This window comes from Salvia miltiorrhiza, chromosome 5 (assembly GCF_028751815.1).
Source record: "Salvia miltiorrhiza cultivar Shanhuang (shh) chromosome 5, IMPLAD_Smil_shh, whole genome shotgun sequence".
In the NCBI taxonomy this organism is placed as follows: domain Eukaryota; kingdom Viridiplantae; phylum Streptophyta; class Magnoliopsida; order Lamiales; family Lamiaceae; genus Salvia; species Salvia miltiorrhiza.
Window position 1 is genome coordinate 46,952,108 of NC_080391.1, and position 20,545 is coordinate 46,972,652.

Sequence of the window (20,545 nt, forward strand, 5' to 3'; positions counted from 1 at the left end):
CGCTAAAAACACCTCAACACCCTACAAAACAACAAGAACGCGCACAAAGTCATCGAGCAAGTATAAAATAACACAAATATGCGCAAAGCATGCTCAAAAGTGCGTCCCAAAACCCGCAGATATCAATTAAGAATGAGGTAAACAAACACCACCCCGCCTTCTTCATCGAAGCCATACATCGGCGGCGCCGGTGCGTCCCTGGGGCACTTCATCCCCAAAATCTCCTTGCCTAGCATTTTTTCCACGTCATCCCCTCTCTCTCTCTCATTTTCTCTTTCTAAAATTCCTCTTCAATTACGGTCTATGCAGGCCACGCAGCTGGTGTTGTAGCTGACGATAGGCCGTTGGAGGGCCTACGGATGATGGTGTTGACATCGCTTATCAACTGAGAAGAAATGCAGCATTAGAAATTATAGTGAGCAAAGCTATGTATGAGAAATTTGATGGTCTATTTGTTCTGATTGTTGATTTTGAAATCATGAATGAAAATGCATCTTCTTATGCTTACTTGATTGAGTCGTTAGATGTTTGGCATGCAAGACTTGGACATGTTAATTATTCTTCTATTAAGAAACTTCGAAATATGACATTAATTCCTGCTTCAAACCAAAAAGACGTTGTTAAATGTGAAATATGTATTGAAGTGAAATTTGCTAAAAAATCGTTTTAAGTCTGTGGAACATAGATGCTCTAAGCTTCTTGATTTGATTTACACGAACTTAGTTGAATTTAGAAGCACAATTAATAAAGGAGGAAAGATGTACTATATTTAATTTGTAGATGACTTTTCTCGTTACACTCGTTTGTACCTCTTAAGAACCAAAGATGAAGCTACTGATGTGTTTCTTAAGTTTAAGGCATAAGTAGAGAATCAAATTGAATAAGAAGATTAAGAGGTTAAGATCAGACAGAGGAGGTGAATATAGTATACTCTTTTCTTTTTTTAGTTCTTTTACTAATAAAAAAAAAGTATACTCTTTTCTTGCAAAATTTCGTGAATAACATTGGGTTGTACATGAATTTACTGCTCCTTATGCTCCTGAACAAAATGGTATTGCTGAAAGGAAAAATAGAACTCTTAAGAACATGATTAATGTTATGTTTCTTAGTTCTGGTTTACCTAACAACGTGTGGGGAAAAGCTGCATTATCTGCGTGTTATATTCTTAACCGTGTGCCTCACAAAAAACTTAAGAAAACCCTTATGAAATGTGGAAAGGCTTTCAGCCTAACTTGAAATATTTGAAAGTGTGGGGATGCCTTGCTAAAGTGAGATTGAGTGATCCAAAGCAAGTGAATATGGGGTCGAAGACCTTTGATTGTTTGTTCATTGGTTATGCTCATAACTCTGCTGCATACAAATTTATGTCTTTGAGTGATCATTCTATCTATAAATCTCGTGATACTGAGTTCTTTGAGCATATATATTTCCTATGAATACTAACATTGTTGTTGAGAATGTTTGTAGCACTTCCCAGGATGATCAAGCTGAGACTTCTCATTGTTCAACTCAGGAAATTGAGGAAACACCAGAACTGAGAAGAAGTATGAGGAGACGAATAGAGACATCGTTTGATAACGATTTTGTCACTTCTTTTGTTACTGAATATTCTGATAAAATCGATGAATTTGTTGTGTATATCTTTATGCTTGAGGTGGATTATCTTACTTATAATGCTGCCATGATTAGTATAGATGCTTATCTTTGGAAAGAAGCTGTGCAAAGTGAACTTGATTCCATTGATGATAATCACACTTAGAAACTTGTTGAATACCATACAATGTTAAAGAATCTTGGTGAATCCATAAAATCCATTGATGTACTTGGTGAAGAATCTTGGTGAATCCGTTGCTCAAGAACGATATGCAAGAATTTTATATGGAGTGTGATGTACTTGATGAACTACATTATGCCTGATATTGCATATGCTGTCAGCCGTTTAAGTCAGTATACACATAATCCTAGTAATGATCATTGGTGTGCACTGTATCGTTTGTTGAAATATCTCAAGGGAACCACTGACAAACATATTTTTCGTACCTCAATTCTACATGATTTGTTGTCATTTCCCTTCATATTTTGCTTGCCAATGCGTGTTTGTACCCTAATGTCGAGTTTTATAAAGATTTGATGCTTGGTAAAGATTTGGAGTGTTTTAAGGAAACATTAAGGATTAATTGAAGGATTTTGAAGACATGAGATTGAAGTACGTCTCGAGAGGAATCCGTGAGCGCAAACGGCGACCAAATCCGAGTCCGAACGAGGGAGAACGAAGCAAAACGAGCGGACTGCGCATAAAGCCCAAGACCCCTTGGTCCCGGGCCGCGGACCACGATACCCATGATGAAATGATGCAAAAACGGGAGTTTGCACCCGATGTGAAGTCCTTCTCCTCACCTTCCGTCACTCACTACCTCCGGAAAAGCCAAGATCAAAATGGTCGGGTCCTTTCAAAATCAACAAAGTTTTCAACAATGGAGCAATTGAATTGAGAAAGAAGGATGGAAGAACCTTCGTGGTTGAGAAGGAAAGAATCAAGGCGTATTTGCCCTTGAAACCAAAAGTTGAAGTATTCGTTGGCACCATCCCCGAGCCATGACACCATGATGAAGACGTCGAGCTCACGACGTTAAACTAAGCGCTAGTTGGGAGGCACCCCAACAAGGTACCCTTTAATTTTTGCAAGTTCAATAAGTACACACATACATAGGTATTTATATAATAATCTATGTATATATTTATATATGTGTGTGGTTTATCTTTTTTTATATTTTAGTTTTTTTTGTGAGTCCAAGACAACTTCTCTTTCTCTTTTCCTCCAAACTCATTTCCACTTTGTGTGAAATAAGTTTTGGGGGGGGGATGGAGAAGATGAATTAGTTGTCTCGTCTATCTTTTGCTTTGTTTGTTTTTGTTGTTTTTGTTTTATTTTGGTTTTTGTTGCTTTAAATAATTGAAAGATTGAGAGTTGTTGTGTTGGTTTGTTTTCTTGATATTTTTGTTTTGATGGGACAATTGTATCAAACTTTGTTATGTTGATTCAATGTCATTGGGCTTATGATACGAATTGTTTCTTGGAAAAATTGTGTGTATCACTTGTGGATTATGCATGAAAAGTTTGAACTTGTGACAAGTGAGTTAAATGTTTGCCTCCAAGAACTTGGAAATGAGCTTGTAAGATTTGAACCATTGATTGTCATATTATCACAATCTCATTTCATTCTTGAGTGTAAATCAATTGAACATGCTCGTTAATCTCTAGAACTTGCCATAAGTCCTCTCTCAAAAATGAAAGTAGATATGTTATGGATGTTGAGATGATTAAAGGTCATCTTTGTTAACCACTTAACCCAAATCATGTCCAAATTCTCATATGATCCTAGTTTACCCACTTTTGTGCCTTATAGCCTTTCTTTGAATGAACCAATGTTAATGGGTAGAATATGGATTACTAGGGGTTACTTTGATGTAAAATGGTTGGAAAAGATTGAAAATATTTATATACTTTGATTGAGTGAAAATCACTAGTCCCCTATGAGCTCCAAAAGAAAAAATAAAGAAAAAGAAAAAAAAGAAGGAAAATAAAAGTTGAATAAAGAGCATAAAGGGGAGTGTTTTACCTTTTGAATCATAATCATGATAAGTATCACTAAGGGTGAGAAGAAGAAATGTGGGGATTTTGGTTTTTGATTGATAAGAAAAATGGTGAATTTGACTTGTTCATTGTGATTGTTAGATTGTGGGATATGAGTCATTTGCCTAAAAACACATCACCTCACCAAAGAGCCCTTATTACAACCTTATGAAAGTCATTTTTTATCATTATTTGTAGCACATTGAAGCATAGAGAGTTAGGACAAATGGCAAGCCTATGGTAAATTGCATGCATTGTTTCAATTTGAGTGCAAACACGTCCATTCTAAACACTTGAGAGTTGAGTGCACCATTGAAACATCCACCTTGTGAGGATTCAAGCTTGGAGACTATAATGTTGAACTCACTATCACTTGTGACTTCTTGGAATGCATTTCTACTTGTGATACACTTTTGAAAATGTTGAAGCCCTTGAAATGACACCAATTCATGCTCACATATTTGTTTACTTTTATTTCTCTTCTCTTTGTCGTTTGGGGACAAACAACACTTTAAGTTTGGGGGGTTGACAAACATGTTTTTCGTACCTCAATTCTATATGATTTGTTGTCATTTCCCTTCATATTTTGCTTGCCAATGCGTGTTTGTACCCTAATGTTGAGTTTTATGAAGATTTGATGCTTGGTATAGTTTTTGGAGTATTTTCAGGAAAAATTAAGGATTAATTGAAGGATTTTGAAGACATGAGATTGAATTACGTCTCGAGAGGAATTCGTGAGCGCAAACGGCGACCAAATCCTAGTCCGGACGAGGGAGAACGAAGCAAAACGAGCGAGGTCCCAGGCCGCGGCCACGGGCCCGACCGCGGGCCTCTGCTCCAAAATCGTCCAGAATGCCAGACGGCACTCGCGGTCCGGACCGCGGCCGCGGGCCCCTCCAATAGCTCCCCCACGGTCCTGTACTGCGGTCACGGCCGTGACCGCGATCAAAAGGCAGAATTGTGCAGTTTTGTGGGCCCAGGCGGGATTTTTAGCCCCAAATACCCCTTCTTCTCTCATTTTTCACATTATTCACCACACACTCCCAATCCTCCACACACTAAACCCTAGCCTCCATTACTACATTCAACCACCAAGATTGGAAGGACATTGAAGAAGAGAGAAGATTGAAGGAAGCTCATTAGATAGGATTTGTCATCTCTTACTCTCTCTTTTATTTGTGTACCCATTTGGTTTAGGTATGTTATTTTTAAGCATGATAGGCTAAATCCCTCATTGATTTGGGGATTAGGCTTATGGATGATGTAATGAATTGATTATTATGCTCAATATTTGTCTTTGATTATGCCTTCTCCATTATCTTTTCAATCCCTAGTTTTATTCCTTGTATGAAGTGTTGGCCACTCTTTATACATTTCTAATTTGTAATTTGAATCGGGAGATGATAATTGCAATAGATTATGTGTTTGAAACATATCGACTCAATAAACCGGGAGGTTGAGAGTTGGGTGAGAGTTTATTGATCTTTGTTGTGCTTTTGGGAGTTATAGGTTAGAAGTTAACCGGGGACGGTAACTATGACCCGTAATCTACCGTTTTAGTCATCCGGGAGGGGGCTAGAACTAGTTGGGAGATCACTCTAATAATAGGCAATATCAAGACTAATGTTGAGCTAATTTGAGGTCCATTACTAATCCATTGATGTCTAGTCCCTAAATCATCTTAATCATCATAGTAATCCTTTTGCTTGTTTAACTGTACTTAATCTTTCATCTTGTTAGGTAATTAATTAGATAATCAAACCAATCACCTCATTGTTTAGTCTAAATAGTCTTAGTAAAATGAATTAGGATAATCACTAGATTGAACTACTAATCCTTGTAGGATACGACATTGCTTCCGTATATTGCAACTACCCGTATACTTGCGGCGTGGTGAAAATAAATAGCGAGCAACCATTGATTACAATTTAGATTTCTCTAAATTTTCTAATGTGTTATCAGACAGTGATAAGGTAAGCTCCACGTGTGGATATGTGTTCACTCTTGGAGGTGGTGCAATTTCTTGAAAATCTAGAAAAAAAAACTTGTACTACAGGTTCAACGATGGAATCTGAATTCATTACATTAGAGCTGGCGAGTCATGCGGTGATATGGTTGCGAGAACTGCTGGCAAATGTGTCATTTGGGTAAGAGGTTAAGGCACCTATTTCTCTTCAATGTGACTCACAATCTGCTATCTCTATTGTTAAAAACAGTGTCTACAGTGGGAAGAGGAGACACATTCGGGCTAAGACATGCAATGGTGAGAGAAATGCTTGGTGATGTAGTCATCTCTCTAGACTTCGTAAGGTCTGAGAAAAATCTGGCTGACCCCCGTTCACTAAAGCACTCATCAAGAGGCAAGTGCAAGAGCTTTCAGCCGGAATTGGGAAGAAGTCATTGAATGAAGGAAGCTGACATGGTGGATACCTGAAGGTCAAACAAAACCAATTGAGCTTATCTTTATTTACACGGCTCTTTCTGTATTAAACTGGGTTGAATATAATGAGTTGGAATCAGCGTTGAGCTGTGTGGTTCTACTGCAGAGAACATTGGGCATAGATTATTCATCGCCTGTTGAAGGTAATTCTACTGCAGTGGATTTTTGATTGTACTATGATTCTGAGTTTGAGCATTTGACTCTTAAGGATTCATGTAGTCGTGTTTTGCGAAAGACTTCTGATACTTTGTATGTGTATAATATATTTAGTGTCGTGGCAATTGCACATTCATAAAATCACCTATGAGTGTGTGAAGAGGTGGCTTTCTTCTATGGAATTATTTCCTAGAGCATACACGAGATCCAAGATGTTGTTATAGCCAAATTTATTTTTATCGCGAAGATGTAACCTTTAAGGAATGATGTGTGTTGTGGGGGGAGGGCAACATGTGATTTTTATAAAGTTCAAGTAAAAATATACTTTATGAGATTCACTTGTTTTCTCACTACACTAATATACAAATTCTAATCGCAAGATTATTTGTATTTATACATCAATGTTCCTCTGGAGGATATCTGTCGCAGCCCGGTTCCGACACTAGTAATAGCGGGGACCGAGTATCGATATGACTAATAAAAGAAAGGGGGAAGATAGAAAGAATACATAGAACAACAGCGGAAGCTCACAAAGAAACATGCTAAGGAAAGATCATCATAATTCATCAAAAGGGTATATTCGTCAACATCGTCATAACTCGATAAATATCAGGAATCTCAACATGAAAAGCAAAACAAGTATAGCTCAATTTTTATGTAGAGTCATAATATTCAGAGTGTGATAACAAAAGGTGAACTGACTATATGTATGAAGACACATAATCGTGAGTAAACTGCTTGATTTAATATAACATAACTTCATATCAAAACTCTATCGACAAAACAGACATATGATAGAGAAAGAAAACGTCAACCCGAAACATTCCCCACCAGCACCGCACCATACTTCCCCTCCGCTTATCCTGCATGTTTAGAAATACATGCAGGGCGTGAGTACATAAATACTCAGTGGGCATATCGCCGAAAACAAAGCTGCTCATAGAGCTATAAATTGACCTTGCCACATCTCAGCAAAACACAGGGATAACAGTTAGAAAATCCCGTGCATGCAGTTAAAACTCAACATCATCAATAAATGAATGAATGACTCGAATGACGGCAGTCAAAACTCAGCAAGTAAGTACCACATCTACAACTCATCATCATCTCAACTCAGGTACTGAGAAGTAGGCCTCCTTCTCAAGCACCGTGACCGGCCGATTCGCTCAACGGCTCACAGTCACCTCAGTGTACACTAGCCCTGGCAGGATAGCTATCAACTGCCTTGGACCCGATCATCTCATCTCAACTCATCAGTAGAGGGTAAACATACAAGCTCAACATCATCATAAAACTATTGGCAAGTCAATAATTCTCAAACATCATCATAATCTCAAAACATCAAAACATCTCATAATTTCATCATAATTTAAAACAGTTTAGAAAAGCTCTTAAACTGTATACTCAAAATAATGCCCACCTGGAGACCTTACTCAAAATCTCCCGTCAAAGCGAAGTTACTTACTTCCTTGCTCTGCTTGTGTCTTTAGGGATCATCATCATCATCGAAGATTCATGTCATAAAATGAATCTCGATTAGAAACTCATTGACTAATTCTCAAGCCTTAACTCATGCTCTATCTCATATTCTATCTCCTTACTCAACTCTATATAAACTCTCCACTCATCTCAAATCCTTAAGTTCAAGGATAGGTTTCAAGAAAATCATGGTTCTAAGTCTCGATTTATCTCTCATATAAGGCTCGTCTAATCTCATTCAGACACATAGGCAACACAATCACATAAGGCACATAAGAATCACAATCAAACATCATCAAAACATGCTCTGTTTTTACACTGACTCAACTTCAAAATTTAATCTGTTCTGACTCCGACATCTCCTGGACTCGAGACTCATACCGAAAGAAAGATCTTCGAGTCTAGTTTCATATAAAAAAAAGTAGAGTCGAAACCTCGAAGTGGTTTGAGAGATATGACGTTTTTATCACGATCTACCATTTCTGGCAGTTTTGTGCAACCGAAAGTTACAATTTTTGAAAAAAAGTAAACGTTGTCAAAATGGGCTCAAATTTGGTGGATATCTAGCTAACACAATAAGGTTGATACCATAAAATTTGGAAAGCTAGATCACACAGGAAGATACTGAAATGAATGACTCTTTCCCCTGTTCTCTGAAATTCTCGGTAGTAATGTGCAGTTTAGGTTTTGTATTTTAAAGAAATATCAAACTAAGTTTAAATGGCTTGAAATTTTACCAGGGTACTTAAGACTAATCTAGGGACTTGATATAAAATTTTCAAAGCTATTTGACATCGACAAACCATCGATCACAGTAGGTCAGTAGGCCTACGAAATTTCACCAAAATCTCATCTCAAACTCTTTAAATGCTCAACCACATCAAAACGATCGAGCGATTCAAAAGATATACTCAACCTAGACTCTTCTCATCTCATATCATTCTCGAACATCAACTCAAAGCAAAAGCAAATCTCACTTTAACTCAATTAAATTCTCATGGCAAACCATAGCCAATATCCTCAACATATATTTATTTCATGCTCAAGATTATATACTTAACTGATTTCACACAATTAACACATAGATTTATTAATAACCCTAGTTTTTATTAAACTAAATCCTTTGAAAATATCACTAATCATGTATAACCTATTGATCAAATCATAGATCTAACATCCTAGGTTACCAATTAGCATAAATCAACATCATATAACAAGATCACATATAGATACACATATATGTCATCTTCTTCCTCAAACTAACACTTTTCATTTTTCACTTCTCAACCTCAAGCTTCAATCTCATCCATCATTAATCATCTAGATCATCTCATAAACTCAAATCCATCATCAATACATCAATTGATCCATAGGATCTCAACATCCCAATTTTAGGTAAACTAACCTAATAGAAAATCTATATCTCATGGCTAATCATCAAGATATTCATATATATCATCCCAATAATCATCAATCATCATATAACTCAAGCCAATTCAAGAAAATAAACAACAAAATTTCGTAGGGTTTCAAGCCCCAAATTTTCGAAAATTTCATAGAAATAAGTTGGGTGATTTTCTTGCTCAATCATGATCATATACTCATTCACATATCATTAATATGATCAAAAAAATAATCTAAGATCACTTACTCAGGGATTTAAAAGGTGATCAAGACTTTGCTCCAACTTTGATCTTAGCTCTAGCTTCTTGAATTTGATGAGATATGCTAGTATTTGATTGGATTGGATGGTGGATTATTTCATAGTAGTGTTTGATGAAGCTTCTCTAAGCTTTCTTCAATGGACAACAATGGAGGAAAATATAGTATTGAGAGAGAGATGGGGGGGAGGGGGGGGGGGGGGTCGAGAATGGGGAAGAGAAGGGATGGGGTGTGCGTGAGTTCTTGGTAGAATTACGACGAATAACTTGATCAAATATCTAATCCCACTTGTATCAAAATATTATCCCAACATTTTCACTTTACAATTAATGCATGTCCCCTTAACTCCAACCTCCTAATCCACTTGCCATTTAAGATATAAGCATGTGGTAAAAAAAAAAACATCTCAAGTGTAGTATTAGTGGAATTAATGTAATTATGTATCTCTCTCTTAATAAAATAAAACTACACTTTATTTACTCATGTGATAAAATAAAAAAATAGTAACACCAAAAATAGTGTACTCGAAAATATCACATCTCATGTCTCAGTAAAATATTTCTCATAAAATACTGATATGCAAAATAATAATAGTTGTATGCTATTTCCCGATTTTAAAAATAATCTCGTTCTCTAAAATCTCAAAAATAATCCGTGTTAACATAACACGAAAAAAAAAATCATACGCACATCATCATACAAACACACGTAACAAGTAGTCACGTAGACAATCACTCAAACAATCTCAGATAAAACACGGATACAATTCACATCGAAGCAATCAGCAATCATCTCTCAATTAGATCATCTCTTAGATCGACTCTCCCTTCTATAAGGTTTCTCACTCACTTATCTCAACTCTATTCTTAATCAGATGTTCCTATTAACAATAGGACAATTAATCTCACGGATACCACTGTATCCGTCATAGGGAAAAATAAATTATGCCCTTTTTCTCAATTCAATCAGCATCTCTATCTCAACTCGTTTTCTCAAACTGCTCACTATCTATCTTCATCATTGATTCTATCAGACTCATATCTCCATCTAGAATAATAACTCGTCTCATCAAAATAATGTAACTCTAATACTCAATATCTCTATTTATCGTCATAACTCCATCTCATCTTAATTATAATCTCATATCTCAGTACCGTAGTACTCTCTGTAGTGTCTCGACACTACTACTACTCATAAAAGTACGGGGTGTTACAATATCCGATGACTACAAGATAAGGAGGCTCACCACCTCTTTGCCACCTTGCTATGGACTATTTGGTATGCTCGAAACCTCCTTGTCTTTCAAGGCAAAACCCTCAGCCACCAAGATTGCTTCGAGATTGCTCAAAGACACAGATGGTCAAGGTTGATCTGCGCGGCTACTGCTAGATCAAATCATGTCCCCTTTGTGAGGTATGGGAGTGGCCAGTAGAACGTGTCGTGTGATGCGGCCTTTGCGAGTGGTATTGGAATAGGTTTTGGGGCGGTTCTTCATGATGTGGATGGCAATTTTGAGGGTTGCAGATATGGCTTCTTCCCGGGTGCGATTTCAATTGAGGAAGGAGAGGATTTCGCGGTGTTAGAAAGGATTCGGCTTTGTGGAGAACTCGGGAAGGACAACATCATCGTTGAGACGGATTGTCAGAGACTCTTTTGGATTTTATATCGAGGTGTAGCTAACATGTCATATATGGGCGACATTTTGAACAAAATCCACCTTTGCGCCTCAAACATGCATCAACTGACTTTTAGCTGGACCCAAAAAAAGGAAATGCAGTTGTGGATGGCTTAGCTAACTTTGCTCTTAGGACCCGTGTCCTTCCTTTATCGTCTGTTTTTTTTATCGATGTATGAAAAATCCTGATTTCCTATGATATATCATATCTTTCGCTCAAAAAAAAAATCTTATCACTTCAATAATAATGATGTTCAATATCGATATGTAAAGTGTGGGATTGGGCATGGAAAACGAAAATTTGAAAAGAAAAAAAGGTAAAAGGAAAATTATATACATACAATATTTATGTAAATGTCTTATATATGAATAATTATATACACAAAACATATAGAGTCGGTCTCCTGCACCCTTTCTCCTCCTTTGTTTTTTCAATATATTATCTATTTTTTTTTAAGTGTTCAATATATTATCTATTAATTACACATAATAATACATATTGAAGCCACATTCATCTACAATCCTAGGTAGCACATTCTTCATTCTCCATTCTTAGCTATCTGAAATTCTCTATCCCACATTGGAAATATATTAAACTTCAACAATTCATGAACTAAACAAAAAGCCCAATCCCGAGGTCTACATTAGTCATCCATTTTCCCACATTTATCTTCTATTAAACTTCATCATGAGAAAAATTATACTTATAAAATGTATTTCAAGTAAATAAATTCTCATATTGAATTTATATTCAAATTCACAATTTAGAATCTAAAAATAATTATTAAACTTCATCATTTAAAAATCTAAATAAAAGCATACTTAACTTCAAACAATAAAATAAAAAGATACTTAAATATATTTGAAATAAATAGGTTCTTCAATTAAATTTGGCAATATTAATTAAAAGGCGGCATTTTATAAAGAGAAGAAGAAAACGAACCCATGGAGGCACAGAGAAGCCAACTATGGGTCGAGCCTCGTTAAAACCTTTTTACGAGAAAGACGTCATAAAAAGGAAAAAGAGTACTCAACAAAGCAAGAAGACGAGCGGGGGGAACTACTTCAGGAACTCCGGCCTGACCATCGTTCCCAAGTAATTCCGGCTAAAAAACAGAACACCAAACAAACAAAAAACAGCCCGGAGAGGCCAAGGCAGCCACGGTGCCCGGCAGCCACAGGAACGAGGCCACAAAAAACTCGACACCAGCAAAACATCAGCACCCACGGCAAGGATTAAACGCGACGAATATGACTGTGACTAGCAATGTCTCGGATGACCGCATCCTCAATGACCGCAATTCCATAATTCCAACATCCCTCTTGTCTAGCAGAATTTGCCATAAGATCCACCACTGCGTTCCCTTCCCGATAGATATGTGAAACACGAAAAGTGATTTCCTGCAGACGAGCTAACGTCTCCTTTCAATAGTTGATGAAACGCCAAGGAATCTCCATCGAACGCTGCTGAAAAAGACCAACCACATACAAAGAGTCCGCCTCGAGCCAAAGCTTGCGCCATCCACGGTTGTAAGTGATAGCAATGGTTGTGATTGCCGCAAGTAACTCAGCCTCAAAAGGAAAGCCCGATCCTCCTTTAGTGTGAAAACAGCCTTGGACCATAGCAGTGTGATCCCTGAACACCCCACCACCAGCAATTAAACCCGGGGAACCGGATGCAGAGCCGTCAGTGTTCACTTTAATCCAACCAATATTTGGCGGCCACCAATGTACAGAAACGTAATCTGGAGGAGGTGCTGGCCGAGAAGCGACTCCAATGGAACGTAAAGTGAGGTAATCGCTCCACTCATTGGCCATATACCCAAGCTTCAAAGGCGACGCCTCTGCATCCTTGAAAGCAGTCATGATGAAGCTAAGAATCTTAGTTCCATTAAACTTCTGATCTTCGAAAATGCAGGCATTCCTGCTAGTCCATATCATCCAAATAACGTTGAGAATACCAATCTTCCACAATCTCTGCAGTAAAGAGCTAAAGGTCGCGTTCCACGCCATAACCAAGAAGCTATGAATGTCCGGGCAATCTAACAGATCGAACTGTCGGAACCAACCCAGAAGAGTTGCCCAAATCGGCATCACCTTAGTGCAATCCCAGAAAATATGATTGATAGACTCCGCAGTAATGAGACAGATAGGGCAAGCATTGGGAGCAATAAGTCCCTGTCTAATCAAGCAATCAATCGTGGGAAGCCTCCCATGAATGAGACGCCAGCAGGTAAGTGAACGGCGTATAGGCACCGCCGGATCCCAAATCCACTTTCCCCAAACCACTTTGGGATATCTATTCGAAATATTGGCAAAGGCCAGAGAAAAGGTGACATCCCCGCGCAACGAAGGTTTCCAGAAGCGCTCGTCAGGCGCATTACTCAAAGGAATGAGCAGAATATCGCATACAATATCCGGAAAACTTTCAACAAAGTTTGCAGAAAAATGCCAACAGCCATCAAAAAAGTAATCGGAAATAGAATGCTGCAGAAAACCCCATAAGAAAGTTGGGATTCCAAGTTTGTCACAAATCTTGTACCTCAGCCAATCATCAAGCCAAAAGAGTGTAAGCATTCCATTTCCCACCACGGCATAAGAATCATCCACCAGATCATTAATCTCATGTTTCACACCGATCCAAACCGAAGAGTTCGCCACATTATCTTTATCATAGCCATGAGGTTTAAGATAGCGAGAGCGTAAAACTTTGTGGGCAAAAGAATTACCTTTGATCATATTCCACGCCAGCTTCATGAGATAACTCTTGTTCATTAAAGTAAACGAGCGAATCCCCAAGCCACCCTCCTCTTTAATAGCACAGCATCTGCTCCACTTCACCGAACAAGAGGGTTTTTGTTCAGTATTCCCCGTCCAAATAAAGTTCCTACACTTTCGATCAATCTCATGGAGAAGAGACTTCGGCCAGCTGTAGACCATCATGGTGTGAGTTAAAGAGCTCTGGATGACCGAATTCACAAGGCAAATGCGTCCGGCCATTGAAAGGTGCAAGCCAGCCCATCTAGAAAACTTTTGAACAATTCTATCTTTGATGCTAGTGAGATGAGAGGCCCTCGGCTTCCCCACAAACAAAGGCTCTCCCAGATAAATAATACGATCACTTCCTTGAGTGAAACTCAAAACATGATTAATCCCACGCTTCATAGAAGTAGAGACCCCTTTCGCAAAATAAATGCGTGATTTCTCCAAGCTACAAACTTGCCCTGACAGCTCGCCATAGTACTCTAGAATGTGTTTTATCGTTTTGGCATTACGAGTGGAGGCCCTACAAAAGATGAGAATGTCATCTGCGTACAGTAGATGCGTAGGAAATAACATCGATCTACTGAAACTCATCGGAGTAAGACGCCGCGCAGCAACACAATTCAAGATCAAGTGACTAAGCAGATCTTCGGCTATACCAAATATAATAGGAGAAAGAGGATCTCCTTGTCTGACCCCTCTGGTGCAAGCAAAATAGCCACTGAGATGCCCATTGTATAAAATGGAAATTCTAGGAGAGCTAAAGATGATGGAAAGCCACTGGATAAATCTTTCATGGAAACCCAAAACACGAAAGACTTTGAGAATGAAGTCCCAGCTCATGGTGTCAAAAGCTTTCTTGATATCAATTTTGCAAGCCATGTTTGCGCTGCGATTGGTGCGATTCATGCAGTTAAAGCCTACAGAACCGAGCATGATGCACTCGTGGATAGACCGACCGCTGATAAAGCCAAATTGGTTCTGGGAGACAATATCAGAAGCAACTCTGTTGAGCCTGACCGCCATAACTTTGGAAATGATCTTGAAGAAGAAATTCGAAAGAATGATCGGCCTGAGATCCGAAACCGAGGTCACCGCCTCAACTTTAGGAATTAGGACAAGAGTATTAGCATTGCAACCATTAGGGAGATATGAATTCAGGAAGAAACACCGCACAACCCTAATAGTATCCTCTTTAACGATGTCCCAACAACGATGAAAGAACACCCCCGAGAACCCGTCAGGACCCGGAGCACTGCTAGCTTCCATGTCATGGACTGCCGCCGTGATTTCCTCATCAGAAGGGATCTCAATCAAGCCCCTATTATGATCATCATTGACCTGCAAATCAATATTAGCTTCAATATCAACCAAATCCACGCTGCTGGTCACCCCTTGCGAGAAAAGCGTAGTAAAATGCTCCACAATGTGACGCTCAATCACCGACTGCTCGTACACCACGGCACCCGCAATGTTTAGATGACTAATGACTAGTCCAGATTTCCTCTGACGAAGCGCCTTATGGAAAAAAGCCGTGTTTCTATCTCCGTCTTGTAACCACTTAATACGACTTTGTTGCTGTAGCTGGATGTTTTTTCTGGTAAGCATCGTATTTATGACAGCTTGCTTAGTGACTTCCTCGTCGAAACTAGCGTCCGTGTAACCATCTCTAGAAATCCGAGCCTGAACCGAGGCAAGCTCCTCCTGAGCTTCAGCTAGTTTAGCATCCAAGCTGCCAAAGGTAGTTTTATTCCACTCCTGGAGAGCACACTTTAACCTTTTCAATTTTAACATCACTTTATAAATTGGGCAAGGAATGTTAGAAGCAACAGCCCAAGAGTCTCGCACCAGATCCAAAAAACCAGGATGTTCCACCCACATGTGCTGAAAACGAAACGGTCGCTTTCCTGGTGCCAAACGAGGTTTGCATTGCAGCACGATGGCCGAATGATTCGACGTAAATCTCGGCAGCACGTGAGTATTGACAGAGTACTATAAATTATCGAAAGAAGAAGAGACAAGATCTCTATCCAAGAGCGTTTCCACGTGGTTGGGGAAGAACCTTCTGCCCGACCAAGAAAATTGTAAACCCGAGGCGGAGGGTTCCAGGAAACCCGTATCATCAATGAATCTACAAAAATCTTCACAAGAACTTCGAGAAGGAAGCACCCCACTAAGCCACTCATGAGCGCCTTTCACCGCGTTAAAGTCGCCAATAAAAACTGTGTTCCCATCAATAAAATTAAGAAGATCAGCCCAAAGTTTCCGTCTGAGAACCGCATCATTGGCCCCATGTATAATTGCCACTCTGAAGCGAAGATTCTGCCAAGAACAATCAGAAACAATCACCTGATCAGAGGAGTAAATAATCGTGGTGGCAACAGAAGGCTGAGCCAAAAACCAAATATTAGAGCGACGCGGCAGTCTACAATTCTGATGTCGTGGAGTGACATTCAAAGAATGCCAGAAATTCATCTGTATTTTGCGAAACTTCGATTTAGGTTCAACGATACCTAAGATAAGAGGAGAAAATGAGCGACAGTGCTACTTGAGAAGCCGTTTAGACTCGTCCGTAAGGCCCCGGACGTTCCAAACGAGCAAATTCATCAGGGAGAATTAAAAGTCTGGTGATGGGGTGTCCCACATCTCCATTTCAGCGGCCCAGCTCTTAGCTGCCATATTATGCATGGTTCGGATACTCGGCGCGTCAGTCTGCTCAACAACAAAATCATGCACCTTGTGACCCAAGTCAATGGATTTGCGAAGCCTGCTCTTGATTGAATCAGTTGCCGGAGTGTGTAGAGTTCTTCCTCCTCGTCCACTTCCTAGCGGTCGTCCACGACCCTGCTTTGCAGCATTTCCTTGAGGAATCTCTTTAAAAAAAGATTTGAGTCTCTGGATTTTCACGGCATTCTCAAGAGCTAAGGCTTTTAAGTCCGTCTCCTGTAACGTCCCTCCTTTAAGACACAAAGAAGAGGAATCCCCTTCCGTAATCGCTGTTGCCGGATCATCAGCAATAAAAGTTCCTGAAGAGGAGTTCAGGTGAGATATCTCATTATCCATGTGATCCGTAGTAGGAATAATTCACTATCCTTTGCAGCCACCAAGATTTCCTCAAGCAAATTAGGCCCAGAATTACCACTCCGATCCTTCTGTGAAGACTCAGGATTTTTCTCAGTAGTATCATCCGTAACCCCAACGTCCAGGTCTTCAATAAGGCCATCTACGTTGTCTCCCGATTGAGTATCATTCACCACTTCTTTAGGTTGCCATGCAGCCGCCGCCTTCTGTTGCAAACTATTGTCCCTCTGCTGCACAGCCTTCTGTTGGATTTTATTTAGCTCACCCAACGAATCCGGCTTGGGTTTGTCTTTCCCCCCCTCCTTAACTTGAACGTCCTCCGCTTTCGCTCTTCGACATTTATCGATAGAATGCCTTGTGATCTTACAACTAGTACAAAAAGCAGGTAGATTTTCATAACTGAATTCCACATAAAGAGAGCTATCATCTTCCTCAATCATGACATATTCACGAAGTGGTAAGGACAAATCTATTTCAATCAAAACCCGCGCGTAATGTCCTACTTCTCCAACCGCCGAAGAGGCATCAATCTTTAAAGGAGATCCGAGATATCGACCAACTGCAGAAATAACTTCCGGATGCCAAAGCTCAATGGGAAGATAATAAATGCGAACCCAAACCTGTGCCAAAGAATAAGCCTCCTTGTAGGGGTTAAATTTTGGGATCCATTCACGTAGCCTAAATTGGCCACCCGTAACTTCTTGAATCAACACTTTCTTAGCCATCTTCTTATCGTCCATCGATCCAAGTTTCAGAGTAAAATACCCCTTACCCATGGGTATTAATTGCCAGTCATTTGGAACTTGCCAAATGCGCTGCAATTCCACTTTAAGTTCATGCGCCATACGTGGCTTAATCCCTTTACGAAGCATCAGTCTTCCTATGAGAGCATGCTTGAATTCAGCCACGCGTTGCTTGTAGAATTCCTTCGGTATTCTGAGAGTATCAACTCCATTGAGATTGCTTGTATTGAAAGCTTGATATCTGTAAGCGGGGATGTCTGGCTTGCGTGCTCTGGGAGCGACCACCGCGGCGTAGTTTCTTTCAGGCTGTTTGGCAGCAGTTTCCACAGTTTTGTCAGCAACGTTCCCTCCTGGAACCATCGCATTCAGCTGCGCGTTGGCAATATAAAACAAATAAAATGACATTTAGATGTATTTGAAATAAATAAATTTTCCAGTTTAATCTGGTAATAAAAAATAGTTTAAAATAAATTATCATTCTTGTATTGATCTTATTGTACTTCACCATGAAATAATTAAATATAATATACTTATAAGATGTATTTAAAATAAATAGTTCCATATATTGAATTTATAAGTAATTCATAACATAAATAAATTGGTTATTAAATTTCACCATTTGAAAACATAAATAAAAAGAAACTTGTGTGTATTTTAAATAGAAACAATATACTCACATGGTCATTTTGAAGAAGGAAACATAATATTTGACCACTAATTGAAAAAAACACAAAATCTAGCCATTTTTTTACGTTTTAGGACTGTTTTGCCCTTAATTAGAGTTGACCAGATTCGAGTCGAATTCAGGTTTGCGCGTGGGTTAGGCGCACATGGCACTATTAGTGCCATATGCTCAGTGTTGTATGAATGATACTTATGGCTATATTAGTGTCATTAGTGTCATACAAATGGTACTTATGGCCATATTAGTGTCATTAGTGCCATATACATGTGTGCTGATATTATTTAGATGTGTACAGTTATATGACCATTTTAAACACTTTCCTGTAGGATTTAGATTATCCATTTAAGGTTTAGATTATCCATTTAGGGTTTAGATTATCATTTAGGGTTTAGATTATCCATTTAGAGTTTAATTATCCATTTAAGGTTTAGATTCTCTATTTAGTGTGTTGCACGAATGGTACTTATGGCCACTAATCCATTAGTGCCATATACTCTCTTATGTACTGTTGCACGAATAGTACTTATAGACATATTAGTGTCATTAGTGACATATACTTAAATTTATTTATTTATTTTTATTTTTTTGGTTGGCACATATAATGCCATATGTGTGCTCAAAAAAATAGTGTCATATGTGCCTAACCCGCGCGCAAACTCGAATTCGACCCGAATTCGGTCCGCCCTAATTAAGGGCAAAACAGTCTTTACATGTAATAAATGGCTAGATTTTATGTTTTTTCAATTAGTGACCAAATATTGTGCTTCCTTCTTCAAAATGGCTATTTCAAAAGCGTTCTCTTTTAAATATATAGGTTCTTTAATCTATATTAATTATATAACATACAACATATTGAATTCACCACATTCATGAGGTCCGACCCTCAGTTTGCGCCTGTGTTTTCAAGACTTTAGGCTTGTTTCTTGTTTTTTTGCTCTTTCGTTTTTAATAAAATTTCTATTTCAGCAGTACACAGTTGTATATATATATATATATATATATATATGGAGAGGTTCAAATAAGAACCACTAATAAAATAAGAACGGAGAACCATTTTAAGTCATTCGATCATCAAGATCTACGGTGGATGCATCATTTTGGTGGATGGATGTAGATGCTGGGTTCGAATTCTGAAGGGAGCAAAAAATTATTTTTTTCGGATGCATTAAATTTAATAGCGGATGCATTAATTTGTATAGCAAATGCAGTAATTTTATTGGTTCTTATGTTCTCACGATAATTGTGGTTCTCACTATAACTGCACCCTATATATATATATATATATATATATATATATATTAATACTGTATGGTTCCATTTGCATTTTAAGTTATAAATAGGACTTGCTAGTTGTTTTGTACTTAATTGTAGTAGTATAATCAAATTTATTACAAACGTTTTTTACAATCTCCAGGAAAATCGTGTGCACGAGGACCGTGTATTCGTGCGACCATGACAACAACACTATTGTGACAATTGACCGTGAACACAGGTAAATTGTGCTATCATGGACCTAATCATGTAACAATGTGCCCTATACCGTGAATCGTAGGGGAATAATAGAAAAATCATAATTTTTAATTGATTATTATTATTAGTGAATATTATCACCATATATATGATTCTAATACATTTAAAAATTAGATTCTGTGGTTGGTCTTCCTATTTTCGGATGTCACTGCTCATCTTAATAATATACTTATAAATTATAATTTATCTAAAAAACAAACGTTTAAAATTAGATACAATTCATTCAACATGTGTATTTACATGAAATTGATTAGGATCACATTAATAAGTTCATTTGATACTAAACTTATTACGTAATTATACTAAGATAATTTTATAAGTTTGTCATGTGTTATGGAAATGGCTATTTGTGAAACTTGGCCAAAATAATTTATATAAAAAGGTATTTAATATTATATTATCATAAAAATAATATCAAGTTATTTTAAATTGCAACATAAAATATTTCTCCGTCGAATTTCGAGGCGTAATACACTAATTTTATTAATTCAGTTTAATCTAATTACTGGAGTTTTATTACACATTAATAAATCTTAACTAGAAATACAAAAATATTCTACGAAAAAGAAAAATAAAAAAATACAGTACAACTAAAGATACTATTCCATTCGTCCCATAATAAGTGTCCTAGTTTCATTTTTAAGTTGTCCCATAACAAGTGTCCTAGTTCTAAAATAAGAAAGTGGGCTCCACCACC

General features: G+C 38.1%; 1 protein-coding gene and 1 long non-coding RNA gene across 2 annotated transcripts; both read right to left on the minus strand.

The window, feature by feature from the left end:
• Positions 1-6,848: 6,848 nt before the first annotated feature.
• LOC131024590 (uncharacterized) lies at positions 6,849-9,626 on the minus strand. The gene is made up of 2 exons (XR_009101942.1): positions 9,361-9,626; positions 6,849-7,093 (listed from the first exon to the last, which is right to left on the minus strand). It is a non-coding gene; the product is annotated as an uncharacterized LOC131024590 (long non-coding RNA).
• A 2,845-nt stretch (positions 9,627-12,471) lies between these two features.
• LOC131026023 (uncharacterized) lies at positions 12,472-15,690 on the minus strand. The gene has a single exon (XM_057955802.1). It carries the CDS (start codon positions 15,688-15,690, stop codon positions 12,472-12,474), a length of 3,219 nt encoding a protein of 1,072 aa, XP_057811785.1.
• Between the last annotated feature and the right edge of the window lie 4,855 nt (positions 15,691-20,545).